The sequence below is a fragment of the Eptesicus fuscus genome, chromosome 14 (assembly GCF_027574615.1).
Source record: "Eptesicus fuscus isolate TK198812 chromosome 14, DD_ASM_mEF_20220401, whole genome shotgun sequence".
NCBI lineage: Eukaryota > Metazoa > Chordata > Mammalia > Chiroptera > Vespertilionidae > Eptesicus > Eptesicus fuscus.
This window is the reverse complement of record NC_072486.1, coordinates 21,222,332-21,240,240: the sequence shown is the minus strand read 5'-3', so window position 1 is coordinate 21,240,240 and position 17,909 is coordinate 21,222,332. Positions and strand designations below refer to the sequence as shown.

General features: G+C 40.2%; 1 protein-coding gene across 1 annotated transcript in view; it reads right to left on the bottom strand.

Annotated features, from left to right (window-relative positions):
• Positions 1–17,909, bottom strand: part of THSD7A (thrombospondin type 1 domain containing 7A) — a 303,860-nt gene that overhangs the window by 63,259 nt on the left and 222,692 nt on the right. The window contains exons 8-10 of the mRNA XM_054726384.1: positions 13,170–13,404; positions 8,537–8,652; positions 351–483 (exon numbers count right to left, since the gene is read on the bottom strand). Of these exons, the coding sequence (XP_054582359.1) occupies positions 351–483; positions 8,537–8,652; positions 13,170–13,404 (484 nt within the window). The remainder of the gene's footprint in view (positions 1–350; positions 484–8,536; positions 8,653–13,169; positions 13,405–17,909) is intronic.

Below are 17,909 nucleotides of genomic sequence, written 5' to 3'. Positions count from 1 at the left end.
GATGCCAGCGCTTGGGAGGAACAGGTGCTCAGGCTGTTCCTCTCAGTGACAAAGAATTGCTTCCTAAAACACATATTTACATAATTATTAACAGCTTCTCTGCATTCCTTAGAGTTTACGTCAACACACACAGTTTTCCCAAACTCCTGGAGCTAATAATACAGCATGGAGATTTATGTAATTGTCTCTCTGGAGATCATTTCAGTCGACGAACGGCTCTTGTAAAAAGGTTAGCGATGGCACTAACAGCGATAACCATCCCAAACTTCACTGAGCCTGCAGGACAGCGTTGGACTCGAAACGTTTTGCTCAATGCATTGGTCACGGTGCTTTTTCTTTCCCTCTCTTACCTGTAGCTTTGGCACATTTGAGGGGCCTCGCAGGCCTTCTCTTCATAGAGAGCATCGGTGCAGTCCCTGCCTCCGTTGGCTGGCAGCTGAATGATGACCCGGTGCCGAGACTGCTTCTTGACTCCGGAATTCCCTAGAATGAGGCAGCTTTTTAACCTCTGTACTCTGCACTGATAAAAGACTCTCCAAATACCATCCTGTGTGAAGAAAGTACATGGCCTCTAGCTACACGTGCTTTGACATCCCTGAATGAGAGGACGCATCTAGCCTAATCATTTCCTAAATTCTCCCAAAGACTGCTTATATTGAAAACCCAGTCAATTTTTATTTTAAAATGGGAAGAATGAGGAAAACAGTTTCATAGTCAACTAGGCTTCCCAATGCACAGTTGCAAAGTAATTGCTCTTTTGTATGTTCCTTGCCCCTTGAGAAATACGACAGCTCTAATTAATTTATTTTTCTCTACCTTAAGTTTATTTTCATGCCCATTTCACATAGCCCTGTTTACCACACGGGACTCATACACATGTAATGAATCCTTCTTAGGAGAATATAATCCAGATTTTAATGAGAAATTTTATTTCTTTGTTATTCACTTAATTTGAAATGCATAACTCATAAATTATTCTAGTCATTTATTATTCATGTTAAACAGTCTAAGATCTTCAATTCAGGTCGCATTTTAACATCAGGGCTGTATGTAGTGAAATGAAAGTCACTTCCTGGAGGCAGAATTTTTAGAGAAGCATTTGAAATAGTGATCATTACTCTAAGTAAATAACTCCAAATTATGTTAAAAAAGCCAAAGGAAATAAGATTTATCTACAATGAAGAGATCAACTTGACAGTATTATTGATATAAAGATGCTCAAAATGTTTTAGTATTAGAAACAAATGATATATAAGACTTGCCAACTTTAATAAAAAATATATTCCAACTTACAATAAATACACTTTAGAGATGAATAGCTGCATGGCACAATTTCACTCATAAAAGAATTCCCGAAAGAATTATTTTGATGGAGTTGGCATGATGCATTTAAATTTTTTATAAGATCATTAAGTACTTAATATGTAGACCACAGGAACAGAGAAATTTAGAAGAGTTAGCAGCCCCGAACAATGAAAGCTTAACCAGAAATGAAATGAAACATTCTTCAAGTTATTATGTTAGTAGAAAAATATGATTTGACAATTAGAGCTTTCTAATAATGAAACATCCTTTCTCATGAAGTTAAGGTATCCCTCAATGTGGTCTGGGCAACAGACTCCCAGCAATGTGGATTGAAGATTCCTGTGTTAGATGTGAGACTGGATCAAATTAGTGATCCCTAAGTGGCTGACTGCATAGGATAATTTCCTTAAAAAGACAAAAACAAAACCATGTCTCAGAATTTTTTGGAGCTGAGTTTAAAAGTCTGATTTTTACAAAGCTTGCCAGGGAACTATGATGAATACCCAGGCTTACGATCTACTAGAATAAACAACCTTGTATGCCTTGTCCCAATTTCAGATTGTATGGTTCATGTGTAACTTTCTAGGATTACTCCCATTGTGGGGAAAACCTGTACTCTTAATGATTGTATTAACTATATTAGTGAATAACTGGAATATTACAGGTAATGGAGTAGGGAATAAGGGATTGGAGGTAGTGAGTAGCAGAGAAGTCAAGTATTTGAAAATACTGTCATGGATGTTTTTAGTTTAACAGTAGTGGTTGGAATGCTAGCTCCAACTTTTACATGTTAAAAATCCGTTATCTAGGAAAGATCTAAAAAATGCCAATAGGACTTTTAATAAAATTGCTAATGCAGTCTTCATCCATTTTATTGTCTGATGACTCCTATTTTTAAGGCCCAGGTAAGAGATTCCTCTAATAATTTAGAGCTAGGAAAAATTTTGTTTCCCCTGACAATCAGTTAAGAATCCACTGTGTTTCTATTTTTGGTTTTGTTCACCAGAATCTCAGAGCTAATTTTCTTCTCAATTGCAGCAGCTTACCTTAATTCTAATTTTATTGTATAATTTTTCTCTTCTTCTCCCATTTACTACTTGACTCCATCCTTCTTTTATACTTTCTATTATTTTTTGTTTATAATATGTTGTTAACCTTCTTAAAAGAGTATACACACTAAATGACTATTCTTGTCATTCGTTTAGTATTGGGGGAAGGAAGGAGGTGTTTGTTTTCTAACGGGGAAAAGGGGGAAAGAATACAGAGGAGCAGATCTTTGCTTCCCAGGGGGTCGATCATTCTCCAGCCCTCTCAACCTGCAGATAGACTGCAGATAGACAACAGACATGGAGTTGGGAACAAGGGATCCAGACAAAGCATGTGACTGTGAGTTTAGCATCTTATAGACTGAAGCTTTGGGCCATTAACCCCTAGATGTCACCTGGGACATAGGCAGGGCTGTTCAGATCGGGGAGGCAGCAGTCATATGTTAGGGTTTCATTTTTACTTTGTTTATTGACTTGAAAGCAAAAACGTCACCTAATGTACAACTCTGAAATATTCTAGGGCCTTCTCAACACAACCTCCATAGTCTGTACTTAATATATAAGACTATGATAAGTGTTTCTCACTTCCATAATTGATTCCATCTTGGCAATCAATTTATTCTTATAAAAAGTTCAAATACCTTAACCTTGTGCAGCCCACAGGGACAGAGATTGTGACCTGATTCAAGTGAAACATTTCAAAGCCATAACGTGTAGAGAGGAAGTTTAATGGGGTTACACAGGAAGTGTCATGACACCCATGTTTCTACCCACTAAGAGGTTCATTTCTTCTCAGCTCTCAGTTAAGAAATTACTTGTGTGCTCAAAGAAACAGCACTGTAAGCTCACCCAGGTTATAGAGCTCTCAGATCAAAGTACAGACAAAAGGAGAGCTATGGCACACAATAAAAACAAAAACAAAACAAACAAACAAAAAAACAACCAACAATAAAAAAAGGAAGGTTCCCCAGTAACAATTTGAGCTGGCAAACTGGAATTTTACAACCTTCATAATTTCCTGTATGTACTTATACCCAGTTTATTACATGTGGTTAATACACATATACAGTTCCCATTTATTTTTGTGTTTTAGCTCCTAGAACAATAGTTACACATAGCAAGGACTTAATAAATATTTGCTGAATGAGAAAACACAGTTATTTCATTTCTTCTCAACTGGATTATTAACATCTTCTATTTCTTTTATCCATTTCCTTACAGTAGTAAAAACATGGGACTAAGCCTGCACATTGAGGATTAATAAAAAATAAGGTATCATTTTGTCCACTGGAAATAATGAGCATGGGGGAAATAAAGGAATATTCCTGTGGTGTTTATACTGGAAAATACCTATGTAGGCTAAGAATAGGAAAAAATGGATTACATATCCAGAAAACAATTATGTGATGATGGGGCACATGGATTCAGAGGGTAATGTAATCTCTCACACAGTTACAGCACTTTTCAGATACTTTAAGACATTCAAGATGAATTTCACTGGAGAAATGACTTGGTGGAAGGATGTAAAAGGCAGGCAAAACTAAGAGTTGTTAAGCTGGATGTAGGAGGAATAGCAGGACGGAGGAGCACAGTGGTAGGAAATTGGAAAAGAAATGTTTCATTCAAGAAGCAAAATGTAAAGGTATTTTTCCTATCTTTGGGGTAATTTTAGGTAAGTAGTGCTTAAAGGCATCAAGGTAGAATAGATGCTTCTGCAATATCCTTTCTAGCTCTCAATTCAATAAATGTAGTGTGAAACGGGGAAGCGAATAGAATTTAAGCAGCTAAATGTATTATTTGGTCAAAAATAATGATATTTTAAAGATTAGAGCTCCAAATAATTTATATGTATAAATGTTTCCTATTTTTAAAAACCACCCTTTGTAAAGTTTATGAAAATTTTAAAAAAGTTAACAAGTGCACTGGTTTAAGAATTACTCTCTACTCAATTTCTGATCTTTATTGCATCTAAGACATATCTCGAGAGAGGGCTGAACAACATTTCAAATAGTTCTTTTTCTTCTTGCTGGGATGCTAAGCTATTCTGTTCCATTTTCTGCAATACTAACGCATAACTTTACCTCTTTAAATTACTTTTTAAAAGGAGGTTAGCTCCACATGTTCATTAATTCAAAACTCTTATAAACTTTAGACTTCACCTGCATAACTAGCTTTAAAAGAACCACCCCACCCCACACAGAATTAATTTTCTGTGGCTGCTATCTATCCTCGAACATTCAACTTTGTTTGCATTTTTTAATTGTGTGAGATAGTCAGTGTCATTTCAACGAAACATGGACCATTCCCATTTCATACCAAACAAAGAAAAACTAATCACACGCTATTGCTTTCTTTTCCTTATAACAAAAGGCTAGTTTTCTAACACCACTGTATCGTTCTTCTCCGTGACAGCAATCTATGGGCACAACAGACAAGGCTTCTCCAGGAAACAAAGCATCTTGGCACTGCTGTCCAACAGCAGCCCTCTCCTACCCCTTAGTCTTTATTTCCTCAACACACAATTGCAGTTCTTCCTTTTAAGTCTGGGTGCCGAGACTTAGGGTTTCTAAAAGCCTTTTGTTATAGGAGACTCAATCAACATGCCGTAGAGCTGCCAAACGGAACGGGCAGGGCTGACCTGCTCCTGGTGAGATGACCTGCGCTCAACCGAACGCAGCCCCACCTCTCCGAGAGTCTCTAGCTCCCAGGACAGCAGTGTTCTGAGCTGGCATTCCTGTACTCCTGGTAACCACCACCCCAGGATCTCCAGGGGAGAATGGTATCAGAGTGGACACACTCATCTTTATTTAGAGAAGCTACCTGCCCACCCCCAAGAGACCATGGCAACTAAACCCATTATATCTCACATGCCTGTTACTCACAAGAAACTAGCACCCTCCTCCCCCTAACCCCACCTCGACCCCCCAAATGCCTTTTATCATCGCCTGGACCCACAGCATAATCTACATATATACCCGGATTTTCAATCTCTCATTCTTTTCCATCCTCTAATCCTTCCCTCACTGCAGCTATTGGATCTCTTTCTTTTATTCCTTTGGGATCGTATAATTGAATCTGAACAGAAACTACCTGGTGCCATGCTATTTCTTGCAATAAGTGGGATGGAAACTATGAGTACTGATAAGATCACTGTATACTCTTTTTGAAATATATAAGGCAGTGGCACTATACATCTATACTAACAAAAGAGTAATATGCAAATTGGTCACAACACCCTAATAGTAACTACCAAACAGCAGGCTGCATGGGGCAACAAGGCCAGCAGGAGGGTTAGCAAGGGACAACCAAACAACTGACCAGTAGGCTGTGTGGGGCAACCAGGCTGGCAGGGGGGGGGAGCCAGTGAGGGGTGACCAGGCTGGCAGGGGGGCACTAAGGAGTGACCAGGCTGGCGGGGATGGGGCAGTTAGGGGCAACCAAGCCAGTGGGGGAGCAGTGAGGCGTGATCAAGCTGGCAGGCAGAGGCGGTTAGGGATGATCAGGCTGGCAGGGGGAGCAGCTAGGAGTCAGCAATCCCGGATTATGAGAGGGATGTCCGACTGCCGGTTTAGGCCCGATCCCTGGGATCGGGCCTAAACCGGCAGTTGGACATCCCCAAAGGGGTCCCGGATTGGAGAGGGTGCAGGCTGGGCTGAGGGGACCCCCCTTCCACTGTGCACGAATTTCTTGCACCTGGCCTCTAGTTCTTTTATAATTAACTAGAGGCCCGGTGCATGATTCATGCACGGGGGTAGAGGGTCCCTCAGCCCAACCTGTAGCCTCTCCAATCCAGGACCCCTTTGGGGATGTCTGACTGCTAGGTTAGGCCCGATCCCTGTGAGACTGAGTCTAAACAGGCAGTCGAACAGTCCTCTCACAATCCTGGACCACTGGCTCCTAACCGTATATCTGCTTGACTGCCAGATGACTCCTAACCGTTTCTGCCTGACAGTCTGATCGTCCCCTAACCACTTCCCTGCTGGCCTGATGGTAGCCTAACCACTCCCCTGACGGCCTGATTGCCCCCAACAGCCCTCCCCTGCCAGCCTGATCACCTATTTCCCTGCCAATCTGGGCCCAGAATCTGAAATCAGGGTGTCTGGGGCTGTGCTCTCTTCAAGGTCTTCAGGGGAGGGTCCTTCCTAAACCTGCACCTTCTGGGGGCTCCTGGCCACATCCCTTCAATTTTCATGTGGGCCTTCCTCAATCCTCAGAGAAAATCTCTCGCATAATCACGTGCCTCTGCCCCACTGTTCACCTGCCCAGTTCCTGGTGATCAAGAGCACCCACCTCTCCAATTAGGTGCCCACTTTTGGGTGATCACATGCCCCTGGCACCCTATTCAGGTGCCTACTTCGAGCTGATCACATGCCCTGGCAACATATTCAGATGCCTACTTCCAGATGTGCCCGCTTCTGGCTGATTACATGCCCCTGCTGACTTGTTCAGGTGCCCACTTCTGGGTATGCCCACTTCCGACAGAACGTGGGGCCCACCCCACTTTTCAAGTGCCCACCTCCAGCTGTGCCCTCTTCTGGCTGATCACAGTCCCGCCCCCAAGTTCCGAGTCCACTCCAGCTGTAACCACTTCCAGCTGATCATAAGCCCCAAACCCTGTTCACTTGCCCACCTAAGCATAGGCCCACTTCTGGATGCTCACTTGCACCTGCCCCCTTCTCAGGTGCCCACTTGGCCTGATCATGTGGCCCCGCACCCCTGGCCCCTGGTGGAGCCGCCTGTTCGCTGGGCTGAGTTGACGGGGAGGTGGGCCAAGGCAAGGGTCCACTGCTTTCCCTCTCTGAGCCTCAGTTTTGGCATCTAGAATCTGGGCACATAAACCAGTTGCTGGCTACTGTCAACCCGCCTGCTTCAAAAAGGGGAGCCCCTGGCTCAACTCATTAGGGGAAAGGCCTGGGAGGTAAGGGCAAGGCACACACACAGGGATGAATCTACCTGTGAGCTCCTGCTGTCCCAGGAACCCAGACAAGCCCCACAAGAAGGGTCAAGGAGGTGTCAATTTCCTGAGGCTGCTGCTCCCATGAATACAGACTGGCTTAAACAAACAGGAACACAGGCTCTCCCCGTTCTGGGTCCAGGGTGTCTGGGGCTGTGCTCCCTCCTAGGGCTTCTGAGGAGGGTCTTTTCTACCTCTTCAGCATCTGGGGGCTCCTGGCCACATCCCTTCAACCTTCATGTGGGCCCTCCTCCATCCTCGCAGAATAAGTCTCGCATAATCACCTGACCCCGCACCTGTGTTCACCTGCCAACTCCCTGGTTATCAAGAGTGCCTTCCTGTTCGTTCAGGTGCCTACTCTTGGCTGATCACATGACCCTGGCATCCTGTTCCGGTGCCCACTTCCTGGTGATCAAGAGCCCCCGCCTGTCTGTTCAGTTGCCCACTTCCGGGTGTGCCCTCTTCCGGCTACTTACATGCCCCTACCAACCTGTTCAGGTGCCCACTTCCAGCTGATCACATTCCTCTGGCCCCCTTCCCTGCAGGCTTGATCGCCCTCAGCTTCCCTTCTCTGCCTGCCTGATCGCCCCTTTACTGCTCTCTCCTGCAGACCTCATGGTCCCCTAACTTCTTGCTCCTCCTTGCAGGCCCGATCGGGCCTCTAACTGCTTGCTCCCCTGCAGTGGAATGTTCTCGCCCCTAACTGCTTGCTCCCCTGCTCTGGCCAGATCTAGCCCCTATCTGCTTACTCCCCGACACCATCCTGATCCTGCCCCTAAATGCTTGCTCCCCCACCAGCCTGATCGCCCCTAAATGCTTGTTCCCCTGACGGCCTGATCGCCCCTAACCACCTCTGCCTCGGCCCCTGCCACCGTGGCTTTGTCTGGGAGGAAGTTGGAAGTCCGGAAGATATCCGGTCTACCTAGTCTAATTAGCATATCACCCTTTTATTAGTATAGCTGTTAAAGGAAACATGTTAATATAATAACACCTAGAACCCTTTCACTTTTACTTATATTAATAGCAAAGTTTTAAGTCAGTTTTGACATAAAACTAATTCGTTTGGCAAAGCTATATTATTTTCTAGATGGAAACCATCATTTTATGGCATTCATGTTGAACCAGGATTACACAACCCATGTAAGAATCACAAACATTGCTCAGTCAGAACTCAGAGGTGCTGGCAAGTGGTCTTCTAGGGGAAGAACCTCCAGAACCCTGCAGATCATACCTTCTGTGCATGAGGAAGGGCAAGTGGTCCAGTCGCTGTATGGGGTCACGATACAGTCCTTCCTACAAGGAAGCAGACAGGGCCTCACTGTTTCAGGCCGAAGACTTTCAGGACACCTGGAAAAAAACCAAAGGAAGTCACTAAGTCTCTATGGTAACCCTGCAATCCAGGTAATTTAATATGGTTAGAATTTTCATTGCTAAAGTTGCTAAATCATCACCAGTCTTAATTTCTAGGAGCTTTGCTTTTGACAAGAACTATACAACTACATTCTTCCAAACCAGGCCTCAATAAAGCTTCTCAAAACAAGATGTGTGATTTTAGTAATAATAATTGTGTTTTCTAGGACAAAATGTAATAATTATATGATACCCCTTTATAATAATCTACCCATTAATAAATTTATATTTTCTAACATGCTTTTAAAAAAATTTGTGGAAATTCTAGTTACCAATGTAAGGACCCAATTTTACATCTTTGCATATCTAACTAGGCTTATTGTCAACTAGTAGCCCTGTGCACAACTCTGTGCGCCAGTAGCTCGCCAGTAGCTCGCCTTCGCCCTCGAGTAGCTCTCTGCCCACTGCCCCACCCTACCGTAGCTTCCCCCACCCCCCGCCTCCCCTCATAGCTTGCTGCCCTGCCCCCTACTGTAGCTCTCCGCTGCCCGCTTGTAGCTCGCTGCCCACCCTCCTGCTGATCCGTGATCTGGTCGTTACATGGTTGTCATTATGCTTCACGGCATAACGACCATTTGCATATTACATCTTTATTATATAGGATTATAAATTTTTAGGTTATTCTGCACTTTATTTTTACAAAAATGGATAGCATGACAAATTTTAATGGAGCCTATTTATACCCAATACATGCTAAAAAAGAGTTGTATTTATAGCTATATATTTCATAATAAATAATAAAATAATAAAAGTGTATAAGTTATGATAAACAGTTTTTGCTTCATTCCTACTTTCATTTAGTATCCTTTTTCTTCCATTACCTTTTTAGTTTCAGATGATGGAATTTAAAAATTTTTTGCCTAGCCAAAACATTAAATATTTGGTGTGACTCAGCTGTTTGGAGCATCATCCCGTACAGCAAAAGGACACGGGTTCAATCTCCAGTCAGAGCACATACCCAAGTTGTGGTTCAATCCCCCATCGGGGTGTGTGCCGGAGGCAACTGATCAATGTTCCACTCTCTCTGTCTCCCTCTCCTTTCCACTCTCTATAAACCCAATAAAAGCATGTCCTTGGGTGAGGAATAAAAGAAAAATCTTTAAATATTTTTTTTTTGTTACAATATTTTTTGGAAAGAAATATTTTTGGAGTTGATATATGTTTTAAATATACTGTCTTGTTTATTGTGTACTTACTGGATGACTTTTAAATTTCCCAACCCTTTTCTGCACCTTTACAATCTGAGTCTAGTATTGCTAATAGTCAAATGTTGGCTGTGAGCATTACCATTAGAAGATGTAATTTAGGACAACAGAATATAAAAATATAATTCATGTAACTTAAAGTTATGATACCCAGAAAAAACTCTTTTAAGGTCATATAAATCATTAACAAATAAGCTAAGAAGCACTGAACAAATAAACCAAACAACCAGTAAAACTGTTGATGAAATAACTTGGGAAATTAGTGAAATATGGGATTTAAAAATATTCCCCATGGGAGAAGCCATTTTTTTTTGTAGGTTAAGATAGATTGTGTTTTAACAAGTAAGTTAATCAGGTTTTCAAAACTGAACTATGAGTGAAAAAAAATCATTAATCTTTTTCCCATAATTTATTTCTAGCACCTTACTGATGCTTCATTTTTTATATAGCTTATAATTATTTATGTTCCATTCAATTATTCAGATACATGTTTTCCTCTCTCACACCAGATTCAAAATTTCAAAAAGAAATAAATCGCCCTGGTTTATGTTAAGAATAAGCTTGTGTTTTTCTAATTATGATTTCTATTAAAAGTCAGTGTATGACAAAGAAATTTAGCTGTGAATCACAGAAGTTAAAGTACTGATACAATTGAGACTATAAATCACTGGAATTATAATTTAACCTTCATTCTTAACCAGGAAACATTATATGGCAAAATCCCACATATAATCCTGTTCATTCTTTGGAACTATGAAATTATTGATTAGTAATTATCACTGGAAGCACACTTTTTCAATGAGGCAATTTTATAACTTAGACCATGGGAGAGCATAACTCAATTGCATGCTCTTAAAATGTTAGCACTGAAAATCAGTGAAATTTATAATGTTATCATTGACAACCTCCAAAATTTTGCTTTTGTTTGGAAATATCCACAGCAAGATACTTGGCTAACTGTGGAGAACAAAATTACTAACAACAAACCCATTACATGAACATACAAAGATAAATTATACAACCTAGATTACATCCAATAAAATAAATTCAGACTTCCTTTAGTGAGGCAATTGGTTCAGTCATCACGCTTCTTTTCTCTTTTGTACTGTTTGTATTTAGTCTTTGTGGTTTAAATCAAGGAATTGATTTCCCCCCAAATCTTATTCAAGGTCAAATTAAACAGATGTGATAGGAGTTGAAGTTTGTTACTCAGAGGATAAGTGAGATCAATAACATTGATTTTACCATTGCACAGTAATCTGTTTTATTAAGAGTTTAAAACAAGGTTTCTATTTGCATTTCTGTTTCAAATGCCTAGTACTAAAAAGCGTTTAGGGAGTTTAATCTAGCATTTAGGCATAAGGGCAGTAATGTTTTCTTTTGAATTTACAGTATTTGCTTACTTTTTCAGAACTTTAAGGGCAAAGTAAATCCATTTGACTTAACAAATCTATCCATGTATCCAGGTCACTGCATATAGGCTGCAAGGGCAAAGCGCATTTTTAATGGATTATTGTGGTCCGGCATGGGGCTCCAGGATACCCTCCCTACTGAACGATTTAATGACAGAAATCCAGAGGGCTTTTTCACACATATGCTGTACATATGAACTTCCATTGTTCAGCAAAATATTTTATAGTTTGCATAAGTGAGGAAACCATCAATAGCAACATTTGAGAGGTGATTAACTGTAAAATAGGAACAGAGTGAGCTTATTTGTTGAAGTATAGCACAATAACCCTCTATCCTGTGCCATGACAGAACCCTCTGCAGTGAATATTTCCACCTCTGTGCTTGTCCCAGCAAGACCCAGAATCCTCCAGGACTTAGGGTTTCTGCCTCTGCTATTACTGCTATTGAATTTTAAAACACTGTACATTATTCTTTAGCATAATTTCTATTAATCCTTTGTAAACCATAAGCGTCTATAGACGCAAGCGGGATGGTTTCTGTTTTGGACACGTGGCAGTTAACTGGTTAAAATATTGGTTTGGAGCTACCTGTTAAGCATGTGAAATAACTTCTCAATTTAGTCAACTCTTTTTGCCATATGTTTTCTAATTTCAAACTACATAAACAAAATATGGGGCAAAATATCTCTAATGTGTGGAATGCTGGCCAGGTAAAATAAACTGATAAGGGGATCCTTACAAATTCCTTGGGTTTTTTTTCATATATCAGGTACATTATTTTCATTTCCCTGAAACACTAAAAAGTAGCTCAAATTTTTAAAAGAAAATAATTTCTAAGATTTATTAAGTGCTTACATTGCACTATTTTTCTTCCATTAAATCCTTTCAGTAAACTCTGAAAACAGGCCACAATACACAAATCAGTTAATATTTAAGCAGTTGACCAATTATGAAATTTGGAAATTATGAGGCCATTTATACCAAAGCAAACTTGACTTGTTTTATTTCTAATGTTTCAGATGACTAAGATAATTTGAATTTTAAAAGACCTGTGCTGTCTAAATCTCAAAAGATAGTTTCCCTTGAAAGGATTATATTTTTGGAATTGATTTATTAATTTTCTCTAAGAATGATTAGCCCAGTTATGTTATGACTCATTTTTGTTTATATTTCTCACAAGGCACATATGCCAATTCTTTAGTTTTTTGTCCTCCCCTCTAGCTTATTGTTCGCCTTGTTATTATACTATTGGTAACCACAGTAAGAAACTGGTGGTTTTCCCACTTATCATAAAACTCATCCTCTCCCAAGGCTCTCTCTTGGATGTAAATAGCTTCATTTAACGATTAAAAGACGTAATAAGTTCAGCCTCAGTATTTTTTAATATATTTTCTAGGGGAAACGAAAGGCAGATCATAGAAGGCTACCACCCAATTAACCTAGATTGGCAGTCTCCGTAGCCTACCGGTGTATAGGAAGTCATGGATGACCTACACTGCTAGGACTTCGTATCCTGTCATTATTGATCAGCCAGGCCTAGAGCAAGCACTTCCTTCATTGCCTCACTAGCTTAATAAAAGCAGAAAGTGCTACCATAAAACTGAAAGCAGGTATCACACAGAAAGATTTCTACAGAATTTATGGATCCCAGGCACAAGACTCTGAAGCTGGTATGACTTTATCAGTGGCCGACACTCAAAACAAACAAATCTTACTCTTGAGGACAGACAGGTATGACAAGCATCAAAATGTTCTATTTCATGAGGCAAGTGAAGCCTGAGCCAATCCCCTGCTTGGCTGGCCACAGGATTTACTGTCGACATTCTGAAGCCCTTACTTTTTGGGTCCCACTTGGCCCACATTGACCCGCACACAGATGACTTTTCTTGTCTGCATGCCAACAGAGCAAGAGGCCTCCCTGTTCCAAGCTGTAGTTGTGTTGAAGGATGATACTGAGGTGTCCTCAATGCACTGGCCCCACGGACCCGTCTGCCAGTGATACACAGTACAGGGATGCTCGTTACAGCTGCGCACCTCTTGCAAAGCACTTGTATTTGGACAGTGAGTTCCACCTATAAAAATGAACAATGTTAGCAGATTAGATACGGTGCCAACAGAAACTTTATCATTTCCTGTTTCTTGAAATTAACAATAACAATGACATCTGTTACTTATATATAGCACAAAGCATACGACGAGCACACTGCTAAGGCAACTTACCTATTAACCTTACTTCATTTGGTGTGGTGTGGTGTGGCTTAAAACATAAACTATGTGGTGTACATGAACTCTGTTTTGGGGGGGTCTCTGGAGGACCTCAAAGAGAGAGAGACTGCTGTTTTTCAGAGAAGCCAATGTGATTGCTGACCAGGGGAAACATGGGCATTAAGACCCTGTGGATGGAGAAAACCTAGTGTATTTTCAAAGGTTATCCCCCAAATTTAAAGTCTTAATTACAGCTTTTAAAGTTCTGCTTATTTTAATATGTTAGGCTGTAGGGTGATCAGAAACAAGTTTTAAAATCAACTAATGCTTACTGATCTTCCATAGCATTACTGGAAAAGCCATACAGTAATGGTAATGTTGTATTTCTTGAAATCTAAGATGTCACTGGCTGTGAAATATACTTCACTATATGTGTCCCAAAGAAAGAGAAATTAAACTATAATACAATGTTTTATCAACTCTAATTTTTATTGTATGCTTACTGAAATAATCTCGTATGACTTATTTACATAGCTTTTAAGAAATTCACTCTTTATCATACATTAAAAGAGAAGGTATTCCTAAAAATTCTTTATATTCACAGTCCAAATCTGTCGAGTCACTGCTTAACACACCCATCAAAGTTTGTGTTCTCCTAACAATCAGTCAGTACTATCTCTGTGGCATCAAAACTGTTGATGATGCAGGATTTCTTTTTTTTTTAAATTTCTTTATTGATTAAGGTATCACATATTTGTCCTCATCCCCCCATTCCCATCCCAAACTCCTCCCCACACATGACCCCACCCCCCTGTTGTCCGTGACCACTGGTTAGGCTTATATGCATGCATACAAGTCCTTTGGTTGATCTCTCTCCCTTACCCCCCACCCTCCCCTACCTTCCCTCTGAGGTTTGAAGTCTGATCGATGCTTCCCTGTCTCCGGGTCTGTTTTTGTTCATCAGTTTATGTTGTTCATTAGTTCCCCTAGATGAGTGAGATCATGTGATACTAGAAATACACTCATAAGAACCGAAAATGAGACAAGCAATAATGGTTATGCTGAGAGGCAAATGAATCAGTCTGTAGTGAGTTTCTTTCTGGGCCAACAGTTCTTTTGAGTCCCAACTTTAATGTCAAACAGTTCCTTATGTGTACATGTCAGCAATGATATTTCAGCCCAGGACCAAACCAGAGAGGGTCGGACCTGCATTACCACCATTTGTCCACCATCCAGAACTGAAATATCAATGCAGGATTTCTTTAAAAAAGTGCTCCCCTGCAGTATTTTTTTCAGAATACTGGTACCCACCTCTAAGTTTTCATGCTGTTGCATTCTTAATGGCACCAGAAGATGCCAATGAAAAGTTTAAGCAAGCAATTGAGGAAGGGTTTATGTATTTCCCATTCTCAATAGTCCTTAGTTGTTTTTGTTTGTTTGTTTTGGGCAGAAATATCATAGACTTGGCTAAAAATGAAATTCACATGTATTATCAATGACAACAATGTGATAACTGCTGCTTGGCCACAGTGGTTTTAAGATGCATCCACTGTAAGCAGGAGTAATCATAGAGATGACAAAGGGTAAAATAGATATATCCTTTAATTAATAGAATATGATCTGGAGCTGTCATTATGGATCCTTTTTTTATGTTTTAGCCCTATTATATGTTCTAGCCCTAGTACTTTGTAAGTAGTGAGACTCACAAGTTAAAAATCATAAAATTGAAGAGTCCATACAGCTTAAATGATGTGGCCACAGGACCAGCTAGGGGTTTATGGAGTCCAGTTTCTTACCACTATGCTCTTTATAATTCCAATTATGAAAATGAAAAGCAGAGTGTTGGAGGAATGTACTGCTTAATTTATTGACAATGTGAGCTATTAAAAGTTATGTAGCTTCTGGATTTCATCTCAGGAGCGGAAAATAACTGGTTGTTAATGTATAAAGCTGCAAATCTTGGGTGTTAATCACAAATACTTATGATAGTAAATGAAAGAAATTTTGAATTTAATAAAAGGTGGATTTTAGATATTAGGAAAGCGAGTTTTTAAAAAGTGAAAAATAAAGAAGAAAAGGTGATTCAATACCTAGTGGCTGTAACATGGAAGATGACCTCAAAAGTTTGAGATTTGGGTAAAAGTCATAAACAAAACCACAAATCCACACCCTGAGCTAATCTTCAGGTATCACTTTTCTTATGAGTAAGGACATCCCTGTATTCAGCAAATAAATCAGCATGCAATTTATGTGAGAATTTAACTGCAATTTAGAATCATTTATGCAGTGTCAAACATAGGACCAACATCAGAATAACCTGCATTAAACACATTTCATTAATGTCCCCCTGCTTCATGAAGGTGAAAACATCTGTCAGAGTTCATATTCTGTCATCCATCACAAAGCTCAGAGGCTCTGGCAGCCTAAGAAAAGAAGTTTAAGATTTGAACAGGAATGAATCCTAAAACATACTAATTGGATAAGGAAGAAGTAAATGAGTACTCTTATTACCCATTCCCTGAGGCTCTAGATTTACCCAATCTTATCTCTCAGACAAATACATGCTAATTATAGACTATATAGATAAACTATTTTAACCATACATTGATATTTAATAGCAAAATTATTGATCTACAAAAATGTGTTTACAGACCTAATTTTCACTGGGAGGATATGAATGCTGCTTAAACTGTGATTTTGAAACTCTGAATTGTTTTTGACATTGGGTTTAACTTGGTTGGCTTTGGAAAAACTGATAAAGAGAAAAACTTCTACAACCTCAGCATAACGTGGTGAGGAACTGCAAGATAGCTGTTAAGTTTACAGACATAAAGGCTCTTTATTTCCTTGCCCCACTCCACATTAAAGCCGCTTCAGCAGTTTTGGCCCGATGTCAGGCTACTTGTACAGATAAGCCCCAATGTGGTTTTAATTATAATAAAGATATGGCAATTTCGAAAGCGTGGCTTGGAGTAATCAGTCACTGAAGCATTGTCATGTTGTTTTGGGAATAATTTTATGGTAGAAAAATTGATAGATATAATACTGAATTTATTTATTATTCATGGGAAGATCTAATGCCAGACACCTGGGAATATTTCCTTTGTACTGGGGAAATTATAAAATGTCATCCCTGACAAAATTAGTGATGTGTATTTTTAAAAAAATTCTTATACATAAAAATATATGCTTCATGCTTTCATGATTAGTTAGGCTTTCTATCATTTCATCAAGGAGAGTTTAAAATACTTCAATGAAATTCTGTCAAATAAATAAACTTCCATGTTCATATTAAAGACCTAGTATGTGCAACTGTTCTCTTAGAAATAAAAAAAAAGTAACTTTTTTTCTCCCAATATCAAGTCCATAAAAGCTTTGTTAGGATATTTTTGGACAGACCTATGATGTTTCTGGTTCTGGCATTGAAGTCCTTACAATTTAGATGCCTGTTTAAAAAAAAAAAAGAAGTGTTCAAAACATTAATTGGATACGCATGTATTGAGTGCAACATGCAATGTTTATGTCCAATGAGTCATGGGATAACTAGAGGGATTAGAAACAGTTCCTGCTACTCTCAAGGATCTCATACTGCAGTGGGGGATGAGATAAACACATACTAATGTTAAAAAAGTATTTAGTGTAATTGGGATTCAGAAGTGTGAGATGTCATTAGTTTTGGGGCCTGAAAAATGCCTCAGGTAGGAGGCACTGAGGTGAGGTTTGAAGGAATAGGACTTGGACAAGCAGAGTTCTGGGAAGGGTGAGAAGGAGGGGAGAGTTTTATTGAAACAGAAGGAAAAATAAATAAAAGCAAAGGCACGCAGGCAGGTATGACCCTGGGAATTAGCAGGATTGATGCAGTCAATGAGAGTGCAGAGTTCCCATGGGGAGGTAACTGGCCACAAGGATAAGAAAGTAGACAGGGCTCACGCTAAGGAGAGGTTGTTCCTGTGCTCTGAATGACAGTGTTAAGATGCCTGTAATGTTGCCTGCTGTTGCAGCCGTATCCCTTGGATCGCAGACCACTGCTGGGTGAAAAGCACACTGGCAGTGGCATGATTTCAGGGAACTGCAGGAGCATTAGCCACAGGGAACCTCAGGAGAGTCTGTTCCGCACCATCCCCCACTCCCTCCCCCTCCCCTCCCTTTTCTCCTTGCAGAAAGAAGAGTCCCCACGTGGAGTCTGCATAAATCCTGTGTGGCGGTCCTGTAGGACAGGCTGCAGCAGAACTCTTTTTTCATAATCAATAGTGAGAGGATGAGGAAGCGGTGGCATTTATTTAGAAGCTGGAGTTTTGTGGGTTAGTGCACATATAATGGATCCCGGGTTCTTCCAATTCCTCCAGGACATGTAAGTGCTCCCTGGCTCTTA